Genomic DNA, 20276 nt, shown 5'->3' on the forward strand with positions numbered 1-20276 from the left:
TTCGTGAATGCATCTACAAGCAGGTAGATGAGTGTGCTCGCTGAAATACCAGGGCCTGTTTTTGAGTTCAGCAGCAGTTCCACACCTTGCAGCAAACTCTTCTGCAGCTCTCAGAGCCACCTTCTGTTTGGTCTTAACAAAGCGCATTCTCCTAAAGCATACTTCTAATGAATGTGTTATTGAGCATGTGCCTGCTATTAAAATGACCATTGTTAATAGCGTGCTTTTCTGTCACGGTTTACAATTGTAATTGGTGGGAGAGGTTTCCATCCAGGTTCTCCTACCACCTTCCGTGGGGCCAGGATTTCACCCGGTTTTGATGTGCAGCACTACCCTTTGCCAGCCATCGCTAAATCAACCTGCAATTGATGCACAAAGTTATGCCTGCTTACAATCTTCAAAATTCGGTGGACAATTTGTTTCTTGGACAACACAGTAATGTTCTCTTTGAGAGGCCTGTACCTTAATTCGAACCAGCCCTACCATTCTCTAATAAATTTGTGATGGGTTTCATAGAAAACGCGGGTGTCAGTGGCTGCCGAAGTGCCCCGCTCACGGTTGGGGCGGATCACGGCCGCTGCCCGGGCCGCAGGGACCGCGGGCTCCGGGAGCCGCCCGTGCCCCGCGCCGCTGCCCTCACACGGCCGGGCCCCCGGCCCCGCGCCCGCCCGGCCGCTCCCGGCTCTCGCTGCAGCCGCGGCCCTGGGAACCGAGCGGGCGGGGCTCGGCTGCAGCCGGAGCCTTTGCGGGACGGGACCGCGGCTCCCGGAAGCACCGGGAGCCGGAGCGAGCCGAGCTGGGCCGGCAGTGAGCGGCGAGCGTGGCCGCCGAGCGGGCGCGCAGGTGAGAGCGGAGCCCGGCCGGGCCGCCCCCGCGGAGCGGTGCGGGGCTGTGCGTGAGGGGGAGCCTGAGGGAGGCCTGCGGGGGGGGGACCTTTGGGGTTAGTGGATGGGGCGGGGAGCAGGGCTGTGGGAGCAGGCACGGGAGGGAAAGCGTGGGATTGAAGGGACACCGAGAGAAATGGTTGGAAATGGAGCGGTTTGGGCAAGAGGGAGGAGAGGGTGAAGTTGGAGTTGCTGTGGGGAAGCGGCCGTGTGTGAAGTTGGGAAGGCGCAGGATCTGCCCGGAGCTGTGTCAGTGCTGCTGAGGTTGTGACTGCCTTGCTGGTGCTCCGCTGAGGAGATGCTCACTATGCGCGATGTGGTGCTCCATGTAAAGTTCACAGAAATGCACATTTTACAAGTATTTGCATGGTTATCATAATTTTATACCAAGTTTTTGAAATGAGAAACGCTCTAGTGGTACAGCACTTAGGAATTAAGCGGAAACTCAGAGGATAGAAAGATAACAAATGTAATAGTGCATATAATGGAATAAATTGAAAGATAAAAGATAAATATCAGAAGGTACCCGAAGTTGTTTTGTTTTATTAAATCCTATAAACTGTGTTTTAAACCAGAGAGAGGAAGACTTGGATTCCAGATAAAATATTTTAAGGTAATGATTGTGTGAAGAAGACTGACATAGCTTTGAGCAAAAGAGGGGTGTGTTATTTGGGACATAAAGAATGTATGCAACAAACCTTTCTAAATCTGAGTGAGCACCACAGTGGGAAATTTTATTTTTCATGGTGGTTTCTACATAGGAGGATTGGGATCTAAGACAACGTTTGCTTTTTAAAGACCATATGTGCAGAATGACAAAGTGGGCCTTGGAATTAACATTAGGTGATGGACTGCTTTTCTTGAAATCTGTGGGGTTGCCTCTCTCCATAGGCACTCTCTCCACAGACACTGCACTTGACTTTCCAATGTGCTCACCGAGTTGAGCTACAGACTGCTGGGTGAGTTTGAGGTAGGTGACAGTTGTGAAGAAAGTGATTTACAATAGTCTCTCCCTCTGGAAACTGTTGTTCATTATTCCCTTGTACATTGTTAGGCATTGTGAGAAGAACTTGTGGTTGAAAATCACAGTTCTGGGCGATAAGTATCCGTTGGTTGGGATGCATGATGTTCTGGTTGGTAGAAGTAGTATGTGTAGCAAAAGTACTGGTTTGGGGAAGGACTGGTTTTAATAAGTATAAATTTGCTTTCTTTAGAGCAATGTATTGTTAGGAGTAACTCTGCCTCCAACAATCCCACAGGCTGCCTGCACAGCCTAATTCCTTATTCAGGTAATGCTATTGTTTGCAACAACGAGAAAAAGGCAGGGATCATCTGTGCCAATTACCTGTGGAATTCAAGTCACATGTCCCCTTAAACCAGTTCTGGATTTGGCAGTGTTCAGGGAGCACAACACATACTTATCTTTGGAACAGGCTTGCTAGACACAGTTATTCCTCCCAGACTGTTCTTGAATTGCTCGCTGCCTGGGCTTATTCTTCACTGGTTACTTCAGTTCCCATCGTATTGAAGCTCCTGTGTGGGCTGCGTGCCTTTGCTGGAGCTCAGGAGGCTGCACAGCTGGATCACATCAATGGAGGGTGTCTCTAGATGGGAGGAGAGATTCTTAACCTCTGAACTTCTCAGGATCCAGCATGATAATGTCAGATGGTTCTGAGTTAGGAGTTCACTGGATTTCTGAACATTGTCTTACATTTGCCACTGGATTTCTGAACCTTGTCTTACATTCAGTGCAGTTCAGTTGTCTCATTTTATTTGTAATCACTAGCATGCTGCAATGCCTACAGATTGGTTTTCCCTGGAGGATCTAGTTTGTGTTATTCTACTCCAAGTAGGTCACCTTGACTGAGGTGTTTGACACACTGTGTTGCCTTGAGCACCCAGACTTGATTTGTAATTCATAAATAGCATAAGTGTGAGCTGCAGCTGAACCCCAGCTGGATTCAATGTTCAGTCTTTCAGCACCTTAAATCAAGCTCCTTCATTGGCTTGATACGTCTGCAGGAGCTGCATTCCAGCAGTCCCTTGGTTCGTGGCATTGCACCCCTGTGTGCTTGAAGAGGGGTGGGCATTTGCACTGAAACTGAGAACTGAATGGCCCCTTGCTTGCAGAGGCTGAGTGTGGCTGCTGGGATCTATCTGTGCTGTGATCTATATAATGAGCACAGTGTATGTACTGTGTGAAAATGAGATGCAGTTCAGGCAGCTTGTATCAAATTTCTGTGCTGGCAGGCAGTTTGGCTTAATGACTGTTATGTCAATATAAAACTATTGCACTACTGGGCAGAGTTGAAGTCTTTATCTTACAAAAAATGCTGGTGTTAACATTTAGTTCAATGAGGGCCTGAATTTCTGGAACGCAGAATATTTGTACTCAATATGTGATTTGTATAATATTCATCAAACCAAATTTTCATCAGCCAAAAAAGTGTGATCTCTGGATTCTTATGTCTGGTGTAAAGGATAAGGGTGGTGGGCTTAAAGAGCACTTAGCCACAGATTCCACATTTTAAGATTCACAATGCTTTACTCTTCCTGCGTGATACATAGATTAGAATGCTGTTTTTTTCCCCACAAAAGAAAGAAACAAACAGGAAACTTTTGGGAGCTCATAAAACAACTCGCCCACGTTCCCTTTCTGCTCAGTTTTCTGTCACGTAAGAAAACCTTGCCTGAGTCCCAAGGAATTTATAGCATTCTCTGAAATGAGACTTTAGTTTATAGTTAATATGGAATTGCATTCCCTTTGTTAAACTTGGCAGTGATGGAATTTCCTGGTTGAGTGATACAAATGGCCAGTGAATTACTGATCCAGCCTCCACTATCTTTGGCAGAAGCCAAGGTTTTGGAGCAAAGTTGAGAAGAAATCATTGGTTGATCTTTAACAGTTACCATTTAATGTGTAACTGTTCTGAACCTAGGTGCACTTGCCAGTTTTGAAAACCATCTGCACGGTTTTAAAATGGCCACGAGTAGTGGTTTGACCCCAGCTGGCAGCTAAGCACCCCACAGACACTTTCTCACTCCCCCTGGTGGGATGGGGCAGACAATCAGAAAGGTAAAAGTGAGAAAACCTGTGAGTTGAGACATAGACAGTTTAGTAGGTAAAGCCAAAGCTGCACATGCAAGCAAAGCAAACCAAAGCATTTTTTTACCACATTGCATGGGAATGTGTTCAGCCATCTCCAGAAAAGCAGGGCTCCAGCATGTGGAACAGTGACATAGGAAGACAAACAGCATATTCTGAACCTTGTCCCTCGTTGTTTCTTCCAGCTTTATGTAGTGAGCATGACTCCATATGGTCTGGGATATATCCCTGCAGTCTCTCGAGGTCAGCTTTCCTGGCTGTGCTCCTCCCAACTTCTTGTGCATTCCCAGCCTCCTCACTGGTGGGGGGAGGCAGAAAAGTGTAATTCCTGCTCAACAATAGTAAAAACGTCCCTGTGTTGTCAGCACTTCTCAGCACAAATCCCTAACACATCTCCCTGCCAGCTACTGTGAAGAAAGTGAACTCTACCCCAGCCAAAGCAGCACACGAGATACGGTTGTGCCTAGGGAGCAAGGTGACGTTGCAGGAGCAAGGTCCTGCAGTGATCTGCTGTGTTCTACTTGATCACCTTGTCTTTAAAATACCATTTGAATGCAGTTATGTTTTTACTTCTTTTCAGTAAAGATTTTTTTTTAATGTAAATTGAGAAATTGGAAATACTGCCTTAAGGAAACTTTCATATGACAAAAAAACTTTGTTCCTCAGTTTCTGTCAAAGAGTAAGGAACAGAGGATTTGCTTTTAACCACACTTCTGAAGAATTGTACAAACTCCAAGAGAAGCACAGTTTTGGTTTTTTCATAGTGTACTTAGTGCACTTTATAATGTCTCCAGCAAGAAAAATAAGTAACAAACTGGAAAACAAAAGAAAGAGTAAGGTAAGTTTTAAAATGATGAAGTTATTTGCAGTGATTTAGTTGCAAAATGCCAGGTATTTGGGGAGGAACAGCTGACAATTGTAGATAACTTATGGGAGGGATCAAATAAGAAACCTGTTCACAGTATGAGGAAAATGGAAAACCTAGTAGTGACATTTTAAAATGAGAAATACAAAATATTTAGGACATGCATTACTACAATTACAGTGACATGACAGATTTCGTCTTGTGGTGGTGTGGGGTGAAAGAAATGTATTGTCAAATTTTAGCAGTCCAAATATGGCAGTTAAATTATTTGTGTGTCTGTAAAATCTACTTCAGAATGCAGTTCAGCAGCACTTAACTAGATTTGGAGAGGTCTATGCACCCTCTGTACCATGTGGGATATTTGTCATAAAATCACAGAATGGTCTGGGTTGGAAGGGACCTTTAAATCATTTGTTTCTGACTCCCTGCCCTGAGCAGGGACACCTTCCATAGACCAGGTTGCTCAAAGCCCATCCAACCTGGCCTTGAACACTTATGAGTAATGGAGTTTCTCCAGTTTCTCCAGTTCTCTGGGCAGCCTGTTCCTGAATTAGCCCAGCCCACACCCAGGCCCTTGCACTTGGCCTTGCTGAACTTCAAGAGGTTTCTTCCTTCCATTTATTTCTATACTTAAAGTATATGTTGTATTTTATACCACTTCTGATAAATACAAAGCTATATTCACTCAAAAAATCTTTATGGAATAGAACTTTCTCTGAGGAATGTAGTTGTGTTGCAGAAAATGATGTTACTTGTGTGTTATCCAGCACAGGGAAGAGGGCAATGTGTGTAGAAAGTAAGTAAAGCATAGAAGGAATTTTGATAAAGATAGTTTTTTCAGGTTCTGTGAGTTCTCTCTTACTCCACTTTCTAGTTGGGCTTTTCCTTTGTTGACAGCTTATTGTATTTGTATAGGTGTGGTGTTAGCACTAGGTTCATATTTCACTGGAGAAATATGAGAACACCATCCTGTTTCTTAAATCTCTTATGCTAACTTTAAAGCAAATGCTCAGGAAGTGTGTCCATACACGTACCATTGGAATGACACAGAGGCAGATTCAATCAGTGTTTATTTTTCAGCAGACCCCATATGGAGAATTTGTTGTAGTAGCACAGAAAATTTAAACTTTGCCTTTGGCAGTTTTGAGAGGCTGGTTGTCTACTTCTGTGTTGGGCTTTGCATTTTAACTGATTCACTGCTCAACCAATAAATGCCTTTTATTGGTTGAGCAATGTTAAACTGATTAGTCATAAAATGGAATAAGACCTGAGAAAAATAACTCCTGTAACTTGGCCTTTTTACTCTAAAAAACTGTCAGCAGTAAAAACATTTCACAGCTAGGCTGGAAGGAATTTAATTCATCTAATGACATCACTGTGAAGATTTGGAGCATGATAATAATTAGTTTATTTTTCTTTTTTTAAATTAAACTTTACTTGTGATGGGGTATGGAGAAGTAAAGAAGTAGTTGCCAGTAGAGGTTATTTTTGTCAAATCTTTTGGTGAATTTAACTTACTTTTTTGTTGTGAGACTTGCTGGAATTTACTGTTAGTTTTTTTCTTGTCTTTAATCTACTTCTTCCAATAATGTTGGGGGCTCAGAGTTTTTCCTCTAAGTTTCTCTGATACTCCCTGTAATTCTGATTTTGAGTCCTTCTACAAAGATTTTGAGTCCTTCTACAAAGTTAAGAATAGAATTAGTTCATAAACTAATCCTTAATTTTGTGCAAAATTTTGCAACAGTAGATACTTCTACAGCTGAAAACTTCAGAAGTTTATACCATCAGATCTTTAAAAGTCAAAATCTTAAGGTTAAGAAAAGTCCCATAATCTTAGTGCTCTGTAGTAAACACTGAATAATATCAAGGAGTTTTGGTGTGCTGTTCATTAAGTCAAATTGATTATGGCCTAGTTTCATCTGCAAATATTAGAATTTGCCATTACTTTAGGAGGGAAAGTGTAGGGATGAAATAAAAATAAAATGTAAAATATTGAGTTTTAGCCTGGGTTGGTGGTATTACAAAGGGAGATGAAAATCTGCAAGTCAGAAATGTATTCATTTTTGAATTAATATTATGAGATGGAAATATATGATTTTCCACTTTAAAAAAACTGCTTCTTTTGAAGAGTTATTCTTCAGACTTTGGGCAGTATGGTACTTTGAGCTGAAGGTATTACTTCCTGTATAGATTGCTTTGCTTTGGTTTGTGTTCTGAAAACCTTTCCAGCATCCTTCTCCTTTTTACTTTCAAGGAGAACAGCTCTTCACATAGAATCCAAATTTTATGCAGCTGTGAGTACTGAATCCAAATGTTCCGTGGCTGTAAATGCCACCTTGGCTTCCTGTGTACTGGCTCCTGTGTGGGCTGCCTTCCTCGTGGCTGCAGGGTGTGGCTCTGGCACACCTAAGAAATGACGCAGAAAGAACTGATTTTTTAACACAGACTAACAGAAGAGAAGAGTAACGAGCCCAGTCCCTGAGATGAGTTATTTAGTATTATAGTCAGGGAACTGCAGGTCCTTTGCACATCCCAGTGTAAGGTGCAGTTCAAAAGACAGAGTTCATGTCATCACTCAACTTCCAGTCTTTGAATGAGCAAACCTAAATCTCAGTTTTCAACCAGATTTATCCTGCAGAGTACTGAGCAGTGCATCCAAAGTCCAGTGAGAAACCTGAATTGTAGCTCTGTACAGGAAATTCAGTGGGAACTTCGATACCATTGTTGGTTTAAGACAATCCAGATGTGGGCTGTTACTGAAGGCAATAGTTCATTTGTTCTGTGACTGCACAGGCTGCTGCTGGGAGGGTAGCAGGAACTCCTGGCTACAAGTGAGCTCTTACACCTCTGATAGTCACCTGTAAATCTAAAGGTGCTATGAGACTGCCGTTGAAGGCAGCCCAACTCTTTAAAGTTCAATATCTTGCTCCTTTTGTGGATTGTTCCCATATTGCGGGAGAGGTCTGTGAGCTGATAAGTTTCTCTTTTAAAAGAGAAGGGACCAGGAGAGGTGATGAGGTGTTCTGTGTGCTTAGGAGTGATTATATTATTGGCATGTGTACGTTTCAGAACTCTAGTTCCTGCTTGGTGAACCAGCTTGTAAGTGCAGCATGAAACTTCACAGACTTGCTGTCTACAAGCCTGTCTTGTTGACCACTGACAGGACAACTTTTAAAAAATACCCTTATTTCAGCTATCATGCTGGACACTTAGGTTCCCTTCTGTGTGCACTTTTGGAACTCTGAAATGCATTTGTGATTTCCTTGCATTAGCAGGAAATATTTCCTGCTACTGGTGCCTTTTGGAGATACATTGTTTGGAGAAAGTTCCCTTTTTCTATCATGACTTCCAAGGAAGAGAAGACAGAAGTTAAAAATAATGATGTGGTATGCATTCTTTATGGCTTTGTTTATGGGCTTATCAAAGTGTTGTGCTTGTTGGTTTATTTTCATGCTGAATGCTCTAGTACTTGCTCACTAGCATACTTGTGATTTACTTTTAAAATTACATTTTACGCTGCTTCATAAATAGATGATTGTATTTTACAAAGAAATTAATGTGAACGTTATTTTTAATATTACTATCTGTTTTGAAGGTTACAGAATTGATATCTGATGATTTTTAACATTGGTAAAACCCTTTGTCATTTCACAGGCTGACAGAATGCAGAAATTTGGGTTCGAGTCAGGAGGGATATGTGTGTTCAAAAGCATTTTGACAACTGAAAACAAACAAACAAAAACAACCAGAAACAAGTTTAAAAACCTACAACTTAAAGTTCTAAGGACTTCTCTGTATATATGCTTTCATGAAATTTTTGTCTTAACAATATGTTGCTCTTTATTTCCAGTTTTTCAGGTTTGAATACTAAAAAATGAGGTAGATGGGAACAGTGAAAGAAATTGTTTGTTCAAGTTGGCTCACATAAATGTCAGTTTTCTCTGGTATCATAGGCAAGCCTTTTAGTAACATTCAGTTCTGTGTCTTCTCTCAGTAGGTTTTTTTTTCTTTACCTTTTTTTCCCTCTGTGTTGCTGGTACCTCTCCAGAAAGCATGGTCTCTGAATGTGCATGTCACTTCATCACTTTGCAGGAACTGTTCTTCTTCTCCTAGTTCTTCTCAGCTGTAGCAAATTTATGCATCAGAGTTGTTGTTCTTCAACTAGCAGATCATCTCAGTTTTGTTGTTTAGGATGCATGATTCCACAGTTAACACCCTCATGTAATGGATTATTTCACCAGAACCAGTGGAAAACAGCAAATCTTGAGTATTGTCTGCAGCTTTCTTCTCCTTCATAGTTTATATTTCTGTCTGATTCATATTGCTCCAGTGCAGTTGCATCTTTAGTATTTGTTTCTTCAGGAGTTAAATGAGATTATAGTTCATACAAAAGTATCTCCTATTAAGATTCCGTAATGAAGCCTTGTGTGTTTCTTCCTTAGTTTTGGCATCCTGGCATCTTTTTCTTCTTTACTTGCCAGTATGCTTTTACAAATATTTTTACAAAGGCATGATTTTTGAGATGAACAATTTTATTGTGTAGGATACAAGTGTGTACTTCATATCTTTGTGGCTGTTGATAATTCACTCCTGTTTGCAGGTTACTGCAATGTCTTTGAAGTGTTGCATAGGTAATAATTTGACTTTGAATATTTGACCGGAGAAAATCTATAAATGCTTAGAGACAAGATAAGGACAAATCAGAAATATTTGAAGTGTTTAGCTCTCCAAATGTCTACAAAACCAGCAATGAAATGCATCTCAAGCTAGAGAAATGCAGTTAGCAAGAAACTGCTTCAGTTCTAGCCACAAATACTTAGAGGTACCAGCACATCCTTGAGCAGTGTGGACAAAGCTGTAGTTAATGAGTCAGAAGTTGTGTGCCTGCTGGTGTAAAACATGAGGACAGCTCTGCCATATGCACCCAGCAGCTGGGCTGTGTCTTGACTTCTGAAATTGAGAACTACATGCATTGTCTTGGCTTGTTACTCTTCCTTTGCTTGTAAACATAGTTGTTAACTTCTAGTTATTGATTTAGCTTTGACATTATAAAAAATGGCTCTGTTTTTGAATAAATGGGCAATGAAGGGAGTAGAAGTTAATCTTTTATAGAAAGCATTAGTTTCTGTGTATGAAAGTTCTTTATATGAAGCATAACAAAAATTATATGATAGTCTGAGTAGCAGCAAGCTTTTTTTATATCTCCTTGTCATATATTGTGCTTGCAAAATAAAATCCTTTAAACTGGTGACAAATTGCAAAGAAAACTGCATCAACATGGTAGAGATGAGGATGGTACAGCTGTACCAACATGAAGTTTGTGGTAGTCAGTGCAGCCTGAGAAAGCAGTTGCAGTCACCTAGTCATCTATATTCAATGAATTTTTTTCTGGGCAGGATAATCAGCAGGACAGGTTTAGTGCTGCCTCCCCTAAAGCTTCTCCATCCCATGTCTTCCTCTCCAACTCTGCTTTCCCACAACTCTCCCTTCCCTTCACTGCCAGCCATACCTCTCATTCTCATTTAAAGCAGCCCAACCCTCACCCTTCTTTTGCTGGCACGGTGCCACCTGGCAAGGCAGAGGCTGCAACCTGACAGCCTTGGGAGAGCTGGAAGAGTGGGAAAATCTCTTCAGTCTGGGAACAGCTCACTGCAGCAGGAACACTGGGCATTCTGCTGTACCCCAGCAGAAAACATTTCACCTTGAAAATACCTTCTGAGCCTTCACCTACATAAAGAAATCAGTGACTCCCAATATCTGCAATATTACCTTTGGGTTTGTTTCTTTTTTTCTGTTTCAGAAAGGAAAAGGTCAAGAAATGTCTGCCAATTTAAAGTACCTTTCCTTGGGCATCCTGGTTTTTCAGACCACAAGTTTAGTGTTGACCATGCGCTATTCTCGGACGCTGAAAGAAGAAGGACCTCGTTACTTATCCTCTACTGCAGTAGTTATTGCTGAACTTCTGAAGATTTTGGCCTGTGTTCTATTAGTCTACAAAGACAGCAGTATGTGTCAAATTTTGCACCAAGTAATTTTCCTAATCAATATGCTGTATTGTAGTGGCAACTGCAAAGCAGCCATGTGAGTACAGGCATACAACAAAGCATTTCCCTTCTCCTTGTATAAGAAATAGTCTTGGAAAGACAGTAATCATACTGCGTATTTGCTTGAGAGAATGGATACTGAAGAGGGCAGGAATGAATTTTATGTTAACATCTCAAAGTTTGTGTTTTCTCAGGCATTTTAAGAAATCTGTATGTAGAAGTAGGAAAAAATGAAAAGCTTCAAGTGTGTCCAAAGGATGAATGATAATTTAGAAACTGGTGATAAACAGCAGATGCAGAAGGGAAGAAGCAATTTCATTGTTACAGGAAGAATCATAGTTTAAAGCTAAAAAAAAGAAAACTATATTCACATTTACTCTAGTTTTTATTTTGTATATTTAAAACTGAATTTATCTGGTTTCCATTTGATTTTCAACAGCTTAAAAATGTCATTGTCTATTCATAAATATTGATGACTCTGTAGGGTTCTAAATGTGCACTTTTTAGGTGGTACTCTTTGATATATTAAGTTATTCATAGAGTTTCAATAAGTTTAACTCAAATTATTTTGAATAATTGTTTTCATTCTGATATTCCAGGCTGCAGGAAGACACTTGCAGGCATATTTCCATAAGGAAATATACAAGGCCTGTGAAACAAGCATAGATGGTATTTTCAGGTCTTGGTGTAGTGATAGCTATGAAAAGGGGCAACAGTTTAAGAACAGAATATTGCTGTTTCTCTTTTTTCCATTACTTTCCTTTTAGTGAATGTCTATTTCTTTTATTGTTTCTTTGGGTAGAATGCAATTTACGGACTCTGAACAGAGTGCTACGTGATGAAATCCTTAACAAACCCATGGAAACCCTTAAACTTGCTATTCCTTCAGGAATTTACACTCTTCAGAACAACTTGCTATATGTAGCATTGTCGAACCTAGATGCAGCCACATACCAGGTATTGCATATTTGGAATTCTCTGTAAGTTTAAAAAAAAAAAACAACCCATGAATTGTGGCATGGTAGTAGTAACTGTTCTGGTTCTTCTAGGTTACATATCAACTGAAAATTCTCACCACAGCATTGTTTTCTGTGTCCATGTTGAGCAAGAAACTGGGTGTATACCAGTGGCTGTCACTAGTAATATTGATGACAGGAGTGGCATTTGTGCAGGTAAATATTAGCAGGTGATTTGTGGGGTTTTAATGTGTTTATTCAAGAAGCATGGATTTCTATACTGATTATCCAGCTTTCTGATTCTACCAGCTGCACACGAGCACCAGAGTATAGTCAGGAGCTACGAATCACAGCTGGCCAGGTCTGGAGGACACCAGAAGTGGTTCAAAGGCAGAAGATAACACCTCTTTTGCAACCCAGTGCTCTACTATAGAATGTGACAGGGCCTCTGGAGCAACCTGCAAGTAATAATGATAGCCATTTTATTAGCACATTTCTTCAGGCATTAGGAATTCAGAGATCTTCTTGCCAGTACAGGCTGTGTTCACTTTGTCATATGGATTCAGCATGGCAAATTTACTTTGGACTAATTTAAAAAACTTAAATTGGCCTCAGTTCTCAATAGTGCAGGTATCAGAGTTCACAGTTTTCAGAGGACAGGATCATAGGAGAGACTATTCTAAGAATTTTTAGCAGATTTTAGTATACCTGGAAATCTTTTATTTTAAAATTTAAAGATTTGGAAAAAAGATACGGTGATTAAATTCAATAATGAAAAATGAGAACAAAATACTCTGACAGTATTTAACAGACTCCTCAGAAAGTTTTTGTCCATGGCATTGCATTTTATTCAGTTAGACTTAGACACATTGCAAGATTTAACTGGTCTGCACAATCACCAAAGAGGGGCATATGAAAAAGACAATTCATCCTACCTTAAAGACAGCTGGTGTAAGTAGTTTCCTAACTGTGCTTATATTTGTAAGGTAAACAACTGTTGGATGGCACAAGGTGGTGGCAGAGAATGACTATGATAAGTCATGCTGGGATTCAAAAACAGTTCTTGCTTATAAAATATAAATCCTGCAGCTGTTTAAATTAATGAGTATTCTCCCAGTTCTGGCACAATTTTACTCCTTACAGATACATAGGAAAATAATTGTAGCTTTGCAGTCCTTTAAAAGTATTTATGGTGCAAAATACAAAACTTTTCAAGTATGTGATTGTCTGTATTTAGTAACTGTTGCTGTTGGTGGAAAACAAATTTGCATTTTGTAGATTCTCATGACTTGATTTTATCAGTGAATTTTATGTAATTGTTTTTACATCCAGTGGCCTTCAGACTCTCAAGCAACACCTGCTAAGGAGCACTCAGCAGGATCACAGTTTGTAGGCCTGATTGCAGTTCTCATAGCGTGCTTTTCTAGTGGATTTGCTGGAGTTTATTTTGAGAAAATTTTAAAGGAAACTAAGCAGTCTGTGTGGATCAGAAACATTCAGCTTGGTAAGTTTAATTTTAATCATCTGTTAGAGATATTGCATTCTGAAGCATTATGACAATTGTGCAAAATAAATGTATTAATAAAAAATACCACCAACATTTTAGTATGCTGCATATATGTTATTTTAAAACCAAAAGTCAAATTCTGCTAGAGGGGATTATAGCCATTACTTTCTGATTTCAGTCTAGTTCTTGATTTACTTTGTTAATAGATCAAGATAATGTACATTTTGTGCAGAAACTGTTAATTGAAATATTTTTACTATTTTTTAGAGAATATAGGAATATTAAAAAAAATACATTTCCAAGTCAGTGTTTTGAGATGTTTTAAAATTAACGTATTTTTTTCTCTCATGCCTGGGTAGGCAGCTTTTTGTATTAAAAGTGCAAGCTATAAAATCTGCTTTGTTTGTGAACAAAGTGGAAGTAATTATTTACTGTTGTTTCAATACCAAAGGTCAGTTTCTTTTGTGTGCATAATCATTGAGGAGAGGCATATGGAAAAGACCAGTTCATCTTAACTATTTGTACAGCTGTACCTACAGTGCACCTATCAGTGTGCATCACCTTATATTCACATCACCTATATTAACATATATTAACTATATATTAACCACTCTAGTCTTCACCTACCTTTTGTAGGCAAAAACTATTTATGGCATATTTGAATGAGTGCTCTGAGCAGAATTTGACCTTCCCAGCACCTTAGGATGGACTAGGGATCAAATCCACAGTGTTAAGTTAAGTCATGAGATGTTTCAGTGGATCAGAGCTGTGTGGTGAGTCTGGTAGAATGTAGCACAGTACTATAAGAACAGGAGATGGTGTGGCTTCTTTTGTAATTAGTTAGTTGGTCAATAAGCCATCTTTTTTTCCTTTATTTTCCTACTACTGTATTTTAATTATAAATGGTTTCGGTTAAAAAAGCAGAAGTTAATTTTGAATACATTAAAACATTTTTACATGACCATAAGTGTTAGCCAGACATTCATAAGCAAGAGCTCTGAAATAAAGCTTTTCTTAAAACACAAGCAAAAAACCTGCATGTCCAACCAGGTTTTCATTTTCATATCCATAGACAATTATTAAAACTGTAGAAAGTAATGGGAAAATAAATTAGAATTGTTTTCAAAATCAGTTTTTAATGCACACCAATACTATAATAAGGATGTATGAATAGGTTATTGTATTTCTTTATCTTACAGATTAATTGGAAAATACAGGTAAATGGTTTAATCTGAATGATAACTACATTTTTAATTTTGCCTACAAAAAGAATGATTTCTTGTCAAACAGAAGGTGTTATTTTGTTCAAAACAATTCTGGCTTTTTCAGATGCTGAGAAATGTGATGAAAATCACCTTTTCACAGAGAAGCAATAGAAAAAAGTGTTGCCCCTTTCCTGCTCGGGACTAGAGCAGACATCAGTCACAGAGTAGCAGCTTACATGCTCGAGGAATTAGGAAAAGGTTCCCATTTGATAGAAGAACAATGGACTCACCAAATTAAAAACTCCATAGTCTCACCTCAGATTCTGCTTTTGACATTAAGTCTCTACTAGTAAAAATTCATTGTGTTTGAGACTGGCTCAGGAGAATCCCATTTCAAAGATCCTTATCTGAATCAGCAAACTGCTAATTGCTGCTCCTGGTGTGCCAGCGACCTTCTATTCCACTGAGTGTTTTCCCTGTTTTTCTCTCCAGGTTATATAGGGTGACTTCAGCCTTCAGTCATGACTAGTTTCAGGAAAACTGAAATTGCATTTAAGTGAATTTTGCTATATGCCATAAACAAAAACCTCTCCATTCCAGTAGAAAGTAATGGAAGATAAGTATATAAGGATATCTTTATGGAAACAATCAAAACTTGTTTCAAATGTGGAGAATAGCTTTTGAAAGAGAACAGCAAACTGATTGCATTTGGATGTGATGGTATTGCAAGTGACAGTCCAGTTTTAAAATCAGAAATGCATGAGCAGCCTTTAAGGACAAAGGAACCTGTTTGCATGTTTTTCACCTGAAGCTTTTAAACCAATCTTGTACTTTCAGGGTTTTTTGGTAGCATATTTGGACTGATGGGTGTTTACATTTATGATGGAGAACAACTGTCAAAGAATGGATTTTTTCAAGGATACAATAAACTTACTTGGGTGGTGGTTGTTCTACAGGTGAGACCTCATGTTGCATGTTTCTGTGAAGGCACTCAGAGATTTACTCTTCTATAAATAACTGGGGAAACTAATGGGTGTCCTTGAAGGTGCTGAGAATTCTACAGTTGAAACTCTGATTTATCATTATTATCATAATCGAAATGAAAATCTGGAAAGTATATAGCAAGTATGTGATTAAGTATTGTGCAAATTAAAAGCATGTAAGCATTATTTATTTTGTGATGTTTAAAATTATCTCTCTATATGCCCTTCCTCATGTGGTTAAAAATGTACAGTACAAGCATTTCCACTCATTTAGTGGTGGTAATGTGATCAACAATTTCTTTAATGGGGAAAGAACTACTCCTTCAATATTTATTGTCAACTGTACATATTCCTAATCTAAAATAAATGCTTTTCCTAAAGTAGGTGCATGGTGTCAAAACAAATGCTCTCAGTCAAATTATTAGTTTGTGAATCCAGACCTGCTATTTTTCCAGGCACTTGGAGGGCTGGTGATTGCTGCTGTTATAAAATATGCCGACAACATTTTAAAGGGATTTGCAACTTCTCTCTCCATTATACTGTCAACATTGATCTCCTATTTCTGGCTGCAAGATTTTGTCCCTACAAGGTAAGAATTATTTTCCACGTATACTAAAAAAAAATAGTTTAAAACTTACGGCTTACCAGATATAAATGCGAAAATAAATAAAAATAAACCCCATCCAAGCCACACTTTCGGAATGTCTAGGTCCAGCTTGCACATCAAAGTTTAGCCCCATCCCGTAGCTAACAGGGAGTTTCTCAGGTGGGCGAGCAGCCGCTGGCTCGGGGTCTCGCGGCTCGGGGCAGCGCTCCTTGCGGCTGCTGCCGCTGCCCGGGGCCGCTCTTCGGGCCGGGCGCGCCCCCTGCGGGCACCGCGCCCCTGGCGCTGCGGGCCCGGGACCAGGGGCTGCGGCCGCTCCGTGTCCCGCACTGCAGGGCCCGGCACAGGGACATCCCCTCTGTGCTGCCTTTCATCACCTGCAGCACAGGCTCTGACACAGGTGGCTGCAGTCACTCACCCATGGAGGTGACGCTGCAGCACTGAGTTGCCCAAGGGTGCCCAGAACCCCAAAGGCAGAGCTGTTTCTGGAGGCAATGCCGCATTTGGTATAAGTGAGAACAGCTGAGAAAGAAAAAGAAGTGCTTGCTCCGTTCTTCTAGGCCCCGTACAGTGTCCTGATGCTTTGGGGATCAGACTGTGGTGGCTCTGTGTGCCATGGGTTTTGTACACGGGTAGGTTGAGAACACTGCTTGTCTTGGCAGTGCATGTTCCTGTATGGAGTGTAGAATGAATAATCCCACTTCCAGGTGTAGGAAGAGGATTTTAGTTATGACTGACCAACACTCTCTGCATATGTTACATGTACTCGTAACAAAAATATTTTGAATAGTATTTACGACTTTTGTGTCTGGTACAAAGAAACATATTTTTATCTAAAAATATATATTTGCAATATTGTGATCCCTTCTATCCCTACCCTTTCTGTGATTCTGTATTATCAGGACTTAAGCATTCAAAAAAGGAAATTGAATAGCTGTTTAGTCTTAAAAAGTGGAAGACATTGAACTTAAATTATAAGTAGATTATATTTGTCCCATTAAAACAAATGTAGAAAGTGTTTTAAGAATTTCTGTGTACTCAAATGGAAAATTAATAAGTAACTTAACAGCTTCTGCAAACGTTGAAAATTAAATACAGCCAAGTAGCAGAATGTAGAACTTGAGGCGATCCCATTTAATAAAACTTGACTAACTTGAGTTAATCAAACTTAATCTTTAGTACCTTGCTTATGCTAACAATGCATTTGAACTGAAACTGTGTAATTGTTTCTGTCACATCCACAAACAGTTTTGATAGGGGTAATAGATGTAAAGTACTTAAATGCTTGAATGTGTTGCAAGGGGCCATGTCTCAAAACAGGTTAAAAGTATTCTCTGAAGGATTATCATATCAATCATATCATATCATATGCCACAGTTTATTTAGCATTTGCTTCAGAAGATGAAATTGTTGATGTTGTCATGTGTGTGAGGAGATTCTTTTCTAAAATATGTACTGATTGTCTGCTGGCTTCGGTTATTTTGTATCAGACTTTAACCATCAAAAAAACTTGAAAGACCAAAATGTCACAACAGAAAAGATGCTTTTATTGTGTTTTCACGAGATCTTTCTGTATCTGACAAAAATTAGATTATACTGACTTGCAAACTGGTTCTTGGGCAGCAGTAATTTGTTTTGACATAAGCTTTGGACTTCAAGGCAAACACAGCTCCAACAACTTGATGTATGTAATATAAGAATGGGTGGGTAACCACAGAAGCTGTTTTTCTTCAGCTCCTGATTCCAATTTTTATACATCTTTAGGTAAAAGTTTAAGAAAAAAAGGATTGATCTGATTGCTTTTGGAAATTCCATGAAAGTGTAATTTTAATTTTCAGAATATGTTAGTATAATGATACATTAATTTGTGGTTACAGGTTTCTTACCTCAACAACTTTCTGCATCCCTCTAAAATAAATACATACAAGTTATTTTGTTCTTTATAAATTGGACAAATATAATTTATCTTTCTGTTTTTCTCATGGAAAAATGTCCTTTCTTTTGCTTGTATTGCATAAATAAATTTGCATCAACTAAAACTTTTTTTTTCATCCCTGTTCTATTCAGTGTCTTTTTCCTCGGAGCCATCCTTGTAATAGCAGCTACTTTTCTATATGGTTATGATCCCAAACCTGCAGGAAATCCCATTAAGGCATAGCAGACTTCCTCATCAACCTGCTTCTCGAGATCATGCACTGGGGGCCTTGCTAGCACTGGCATGTGGGAAGTGTCACTGTGCACTGCAAGGGAAGGATGGCTGCCCTGCATATATTGAAGAAATGAAGAGTAGTTCTGAACAGCCAGAGGGGTTACAGGTGGAGGGTGAAGCTGTCTGCAACTGGTGGGGGGGAGATGTCAGGGGAATGCCCAGTGCAACTTGCTAATAAAAACTTGAAAGGAACCAAAAGTTTCCAAGAAACTACAATTAGGAATGTTTACAGCTTTGACTGAGATTGCATCACAAGAATTACTGTATTGACTGCTGCAGAAATATGTCCTATGCACTCTTTGAAAGAGCACACGATAACATTGTCAGATTGTATGTTTTTGCTATTCAATTCTATTTAATCTTAGTAAATATGTTTTTAACTGTTTGTCTATTTACGTGAAACGAGCAGAAAGTCATAGTTCTAATGTCATGGTTCTAATTAGGTACTCCTTATTAAAACTGAAAATTGAAGTATGATTGAAAGACACTTTCACAATATCAAATATTTTTATATTTTTAGAAAGCTGATTTAATAACAGAAATCTGTTATTAAATGATAGTATTTTAATTCTGTTGCTTCTATAAAACTGTTGTAAGAATGTTAACATTCTCACTGAAATACAAAGGGAGGAATACTCCAGCCTTCATCAGCCTGTAGTGTTAGAGCAGATGGAATAACTCTGGGAACACAGGCTGGAGGTTACTGTGCTAACCTGGGAGCAGCAGTAGGGTTGTGATGGCTGCTTGCTCAGATGTGATGTTCATTCTTTTTTTTTTTTTTACTGATTATAAATCAGCTTTTTGGTAGAACCTTAAAAGTAGTTTTTGTGCTTTAAATAGCCTCTGAAGATTTTTTTTAAACAATTATTTCAAAAAAACAAAGAGCTCATAATAAGCATTTTAAAGGCATTATCATGGTCTGTAACAGCTCCATCTGGAGATATTATGGTATGGCATCTGTATACTGTACTGTACTTTATTACAGAGGTGTTTTTTAAACAAGTGTTGTTTACTCATGAACTCTTCCAGGCTTTTTCTGTATATTTCTATGTAATGGTTTAATTAGAGTTTTGGTGGGGTTTTTTAAATTATTATTTTGTTCTGAGAGTCCTTGAGCCAACAGACCAAAATGGGTTCTCTGGACTAATTTGTTCTAGTAGTGGAATTACTTTAATAGGAAATATAATTAAAAAGCAATTAATTGTGCAATAGGTAAATATAAAAGCATGCTGTTATTCTGTTTAAAGCAAAAAAAAAAAACTTCACAAAGAAACCGTGCTGCAATTAGATTAATTAGACTGTTATGAACACTTGAAGTATCTGCATATAGTCAGAAACACTAAAAAAATCTGGAACTAATAAACAAAAAAACTGTCTTAAAAATCATTGGTTTTCAGGTTCACAATGGATGTTAATGTCGGGTGACTTGTGTGACACCTGTGATGGTGCATTTATATAAAAGCATTTTGGGAGTCCCTTACCAGTAGATTGGCAAGTGGTAAAAATGTCTTTATTCCTTTGTTCCCTGGCACCACCCCCTCCATGTTCTTTCTCACATCTGTCTTGTACTAAAGAAATGTGTAATAGAAAGGTGTTTTCAAATGTTTACCAAAGTACCTCATCTGATTGACAAGGAGATTCTGTAGGAGTGCTCTGAGGTGTCTTAGTGAAGTATTGTAAATGGGAAAGGAAGAATTCCACTTATGTCAGTCAAGTAAAAATGGTTTCTTTCTTCTGTTGGCAATTACATGTTTTATCAACGTTTTGTTTGTTTGTCTTATCAGAGCAAGACATTAAAGAAATATCAGAGCTCTGCCTAGGGCTTGTTAAGCTTTTTGAACTGTGAATCTGTCCCAGCATGTTGTAATTGCAGTAGCTTTGCTACTTTGCAATCAAAGCTGTCTAAATGGGTA

General features: G+C 39.1%; 1 protein-coding gene across 1 annotated transcript; it reads left to right on the forward strand.

Annotated features, from left to right (window-relative positions):
• Window positions 1-757: 757 nt before the first annotated feature.
• On the forward strand, window positions 758-18551 carry SLC35A3 (solute carrier family 35 member A3). Its single transcript, XM_030953792.1, has 8 exons — window positions 758-843; window positions 10656-10860; window positions 11702-11856; window positions 11949-12071; window positions 13188-13359; window positions 15405-15523; window positions 16006-16139; window positions 18222-18551. Exons 2-8 carry the CDS (start codon window positions 10674-10676, stop codon window positions 18310-18312), a joined length of 981 nt encoding a protein of 326 aa, XP_030809652.1. The 5' UTR covers window positions 758-843; window positions 10656-10673; the 3' UTR covers window positions 18313-18551.
• Window positions 18552-20276: the final 1725 nt, after the last annotated feature.

This window comes from Camarhynchus parvulus, chromosome 8, assembly GCF_901933205.1.
Source record: "Camarhynchus parvulus chromosome 8, STF_HiC, whole genome shotgun sequence".
NCBI lineage: Eukaryota > Metazoa > Chordata > Aves > Passeriformes > Thraupidae > Camarhynchus > Camarhynchus parvulus.

Excerpts from the sequence above, each read along its gene's own strand:
- SLC35A3 (XM_030953792.1), top strand. The coding sequence starts at position 10,674 with ATGTCTGCCAATTTAAAGTACCTTTCCTTGGGCATCCTGGTTTTTCAG. Across the intron at positions 13,360-15,404 it reads GATCAGAAACATTCAGCTTG|GGTTTTTTGGTAGCATATTT; the intron begins GTAAGTTTAATT and ends TTGTACTTTCAG. Across the intron at positions 15,524-16,005 it reads GGGTGGTGGTTGTTCTACAG|GCACTTGGAGGGCTGGTGAT; the intron begins GTGAGACCTCAT and ends CTATTTTTCCAG.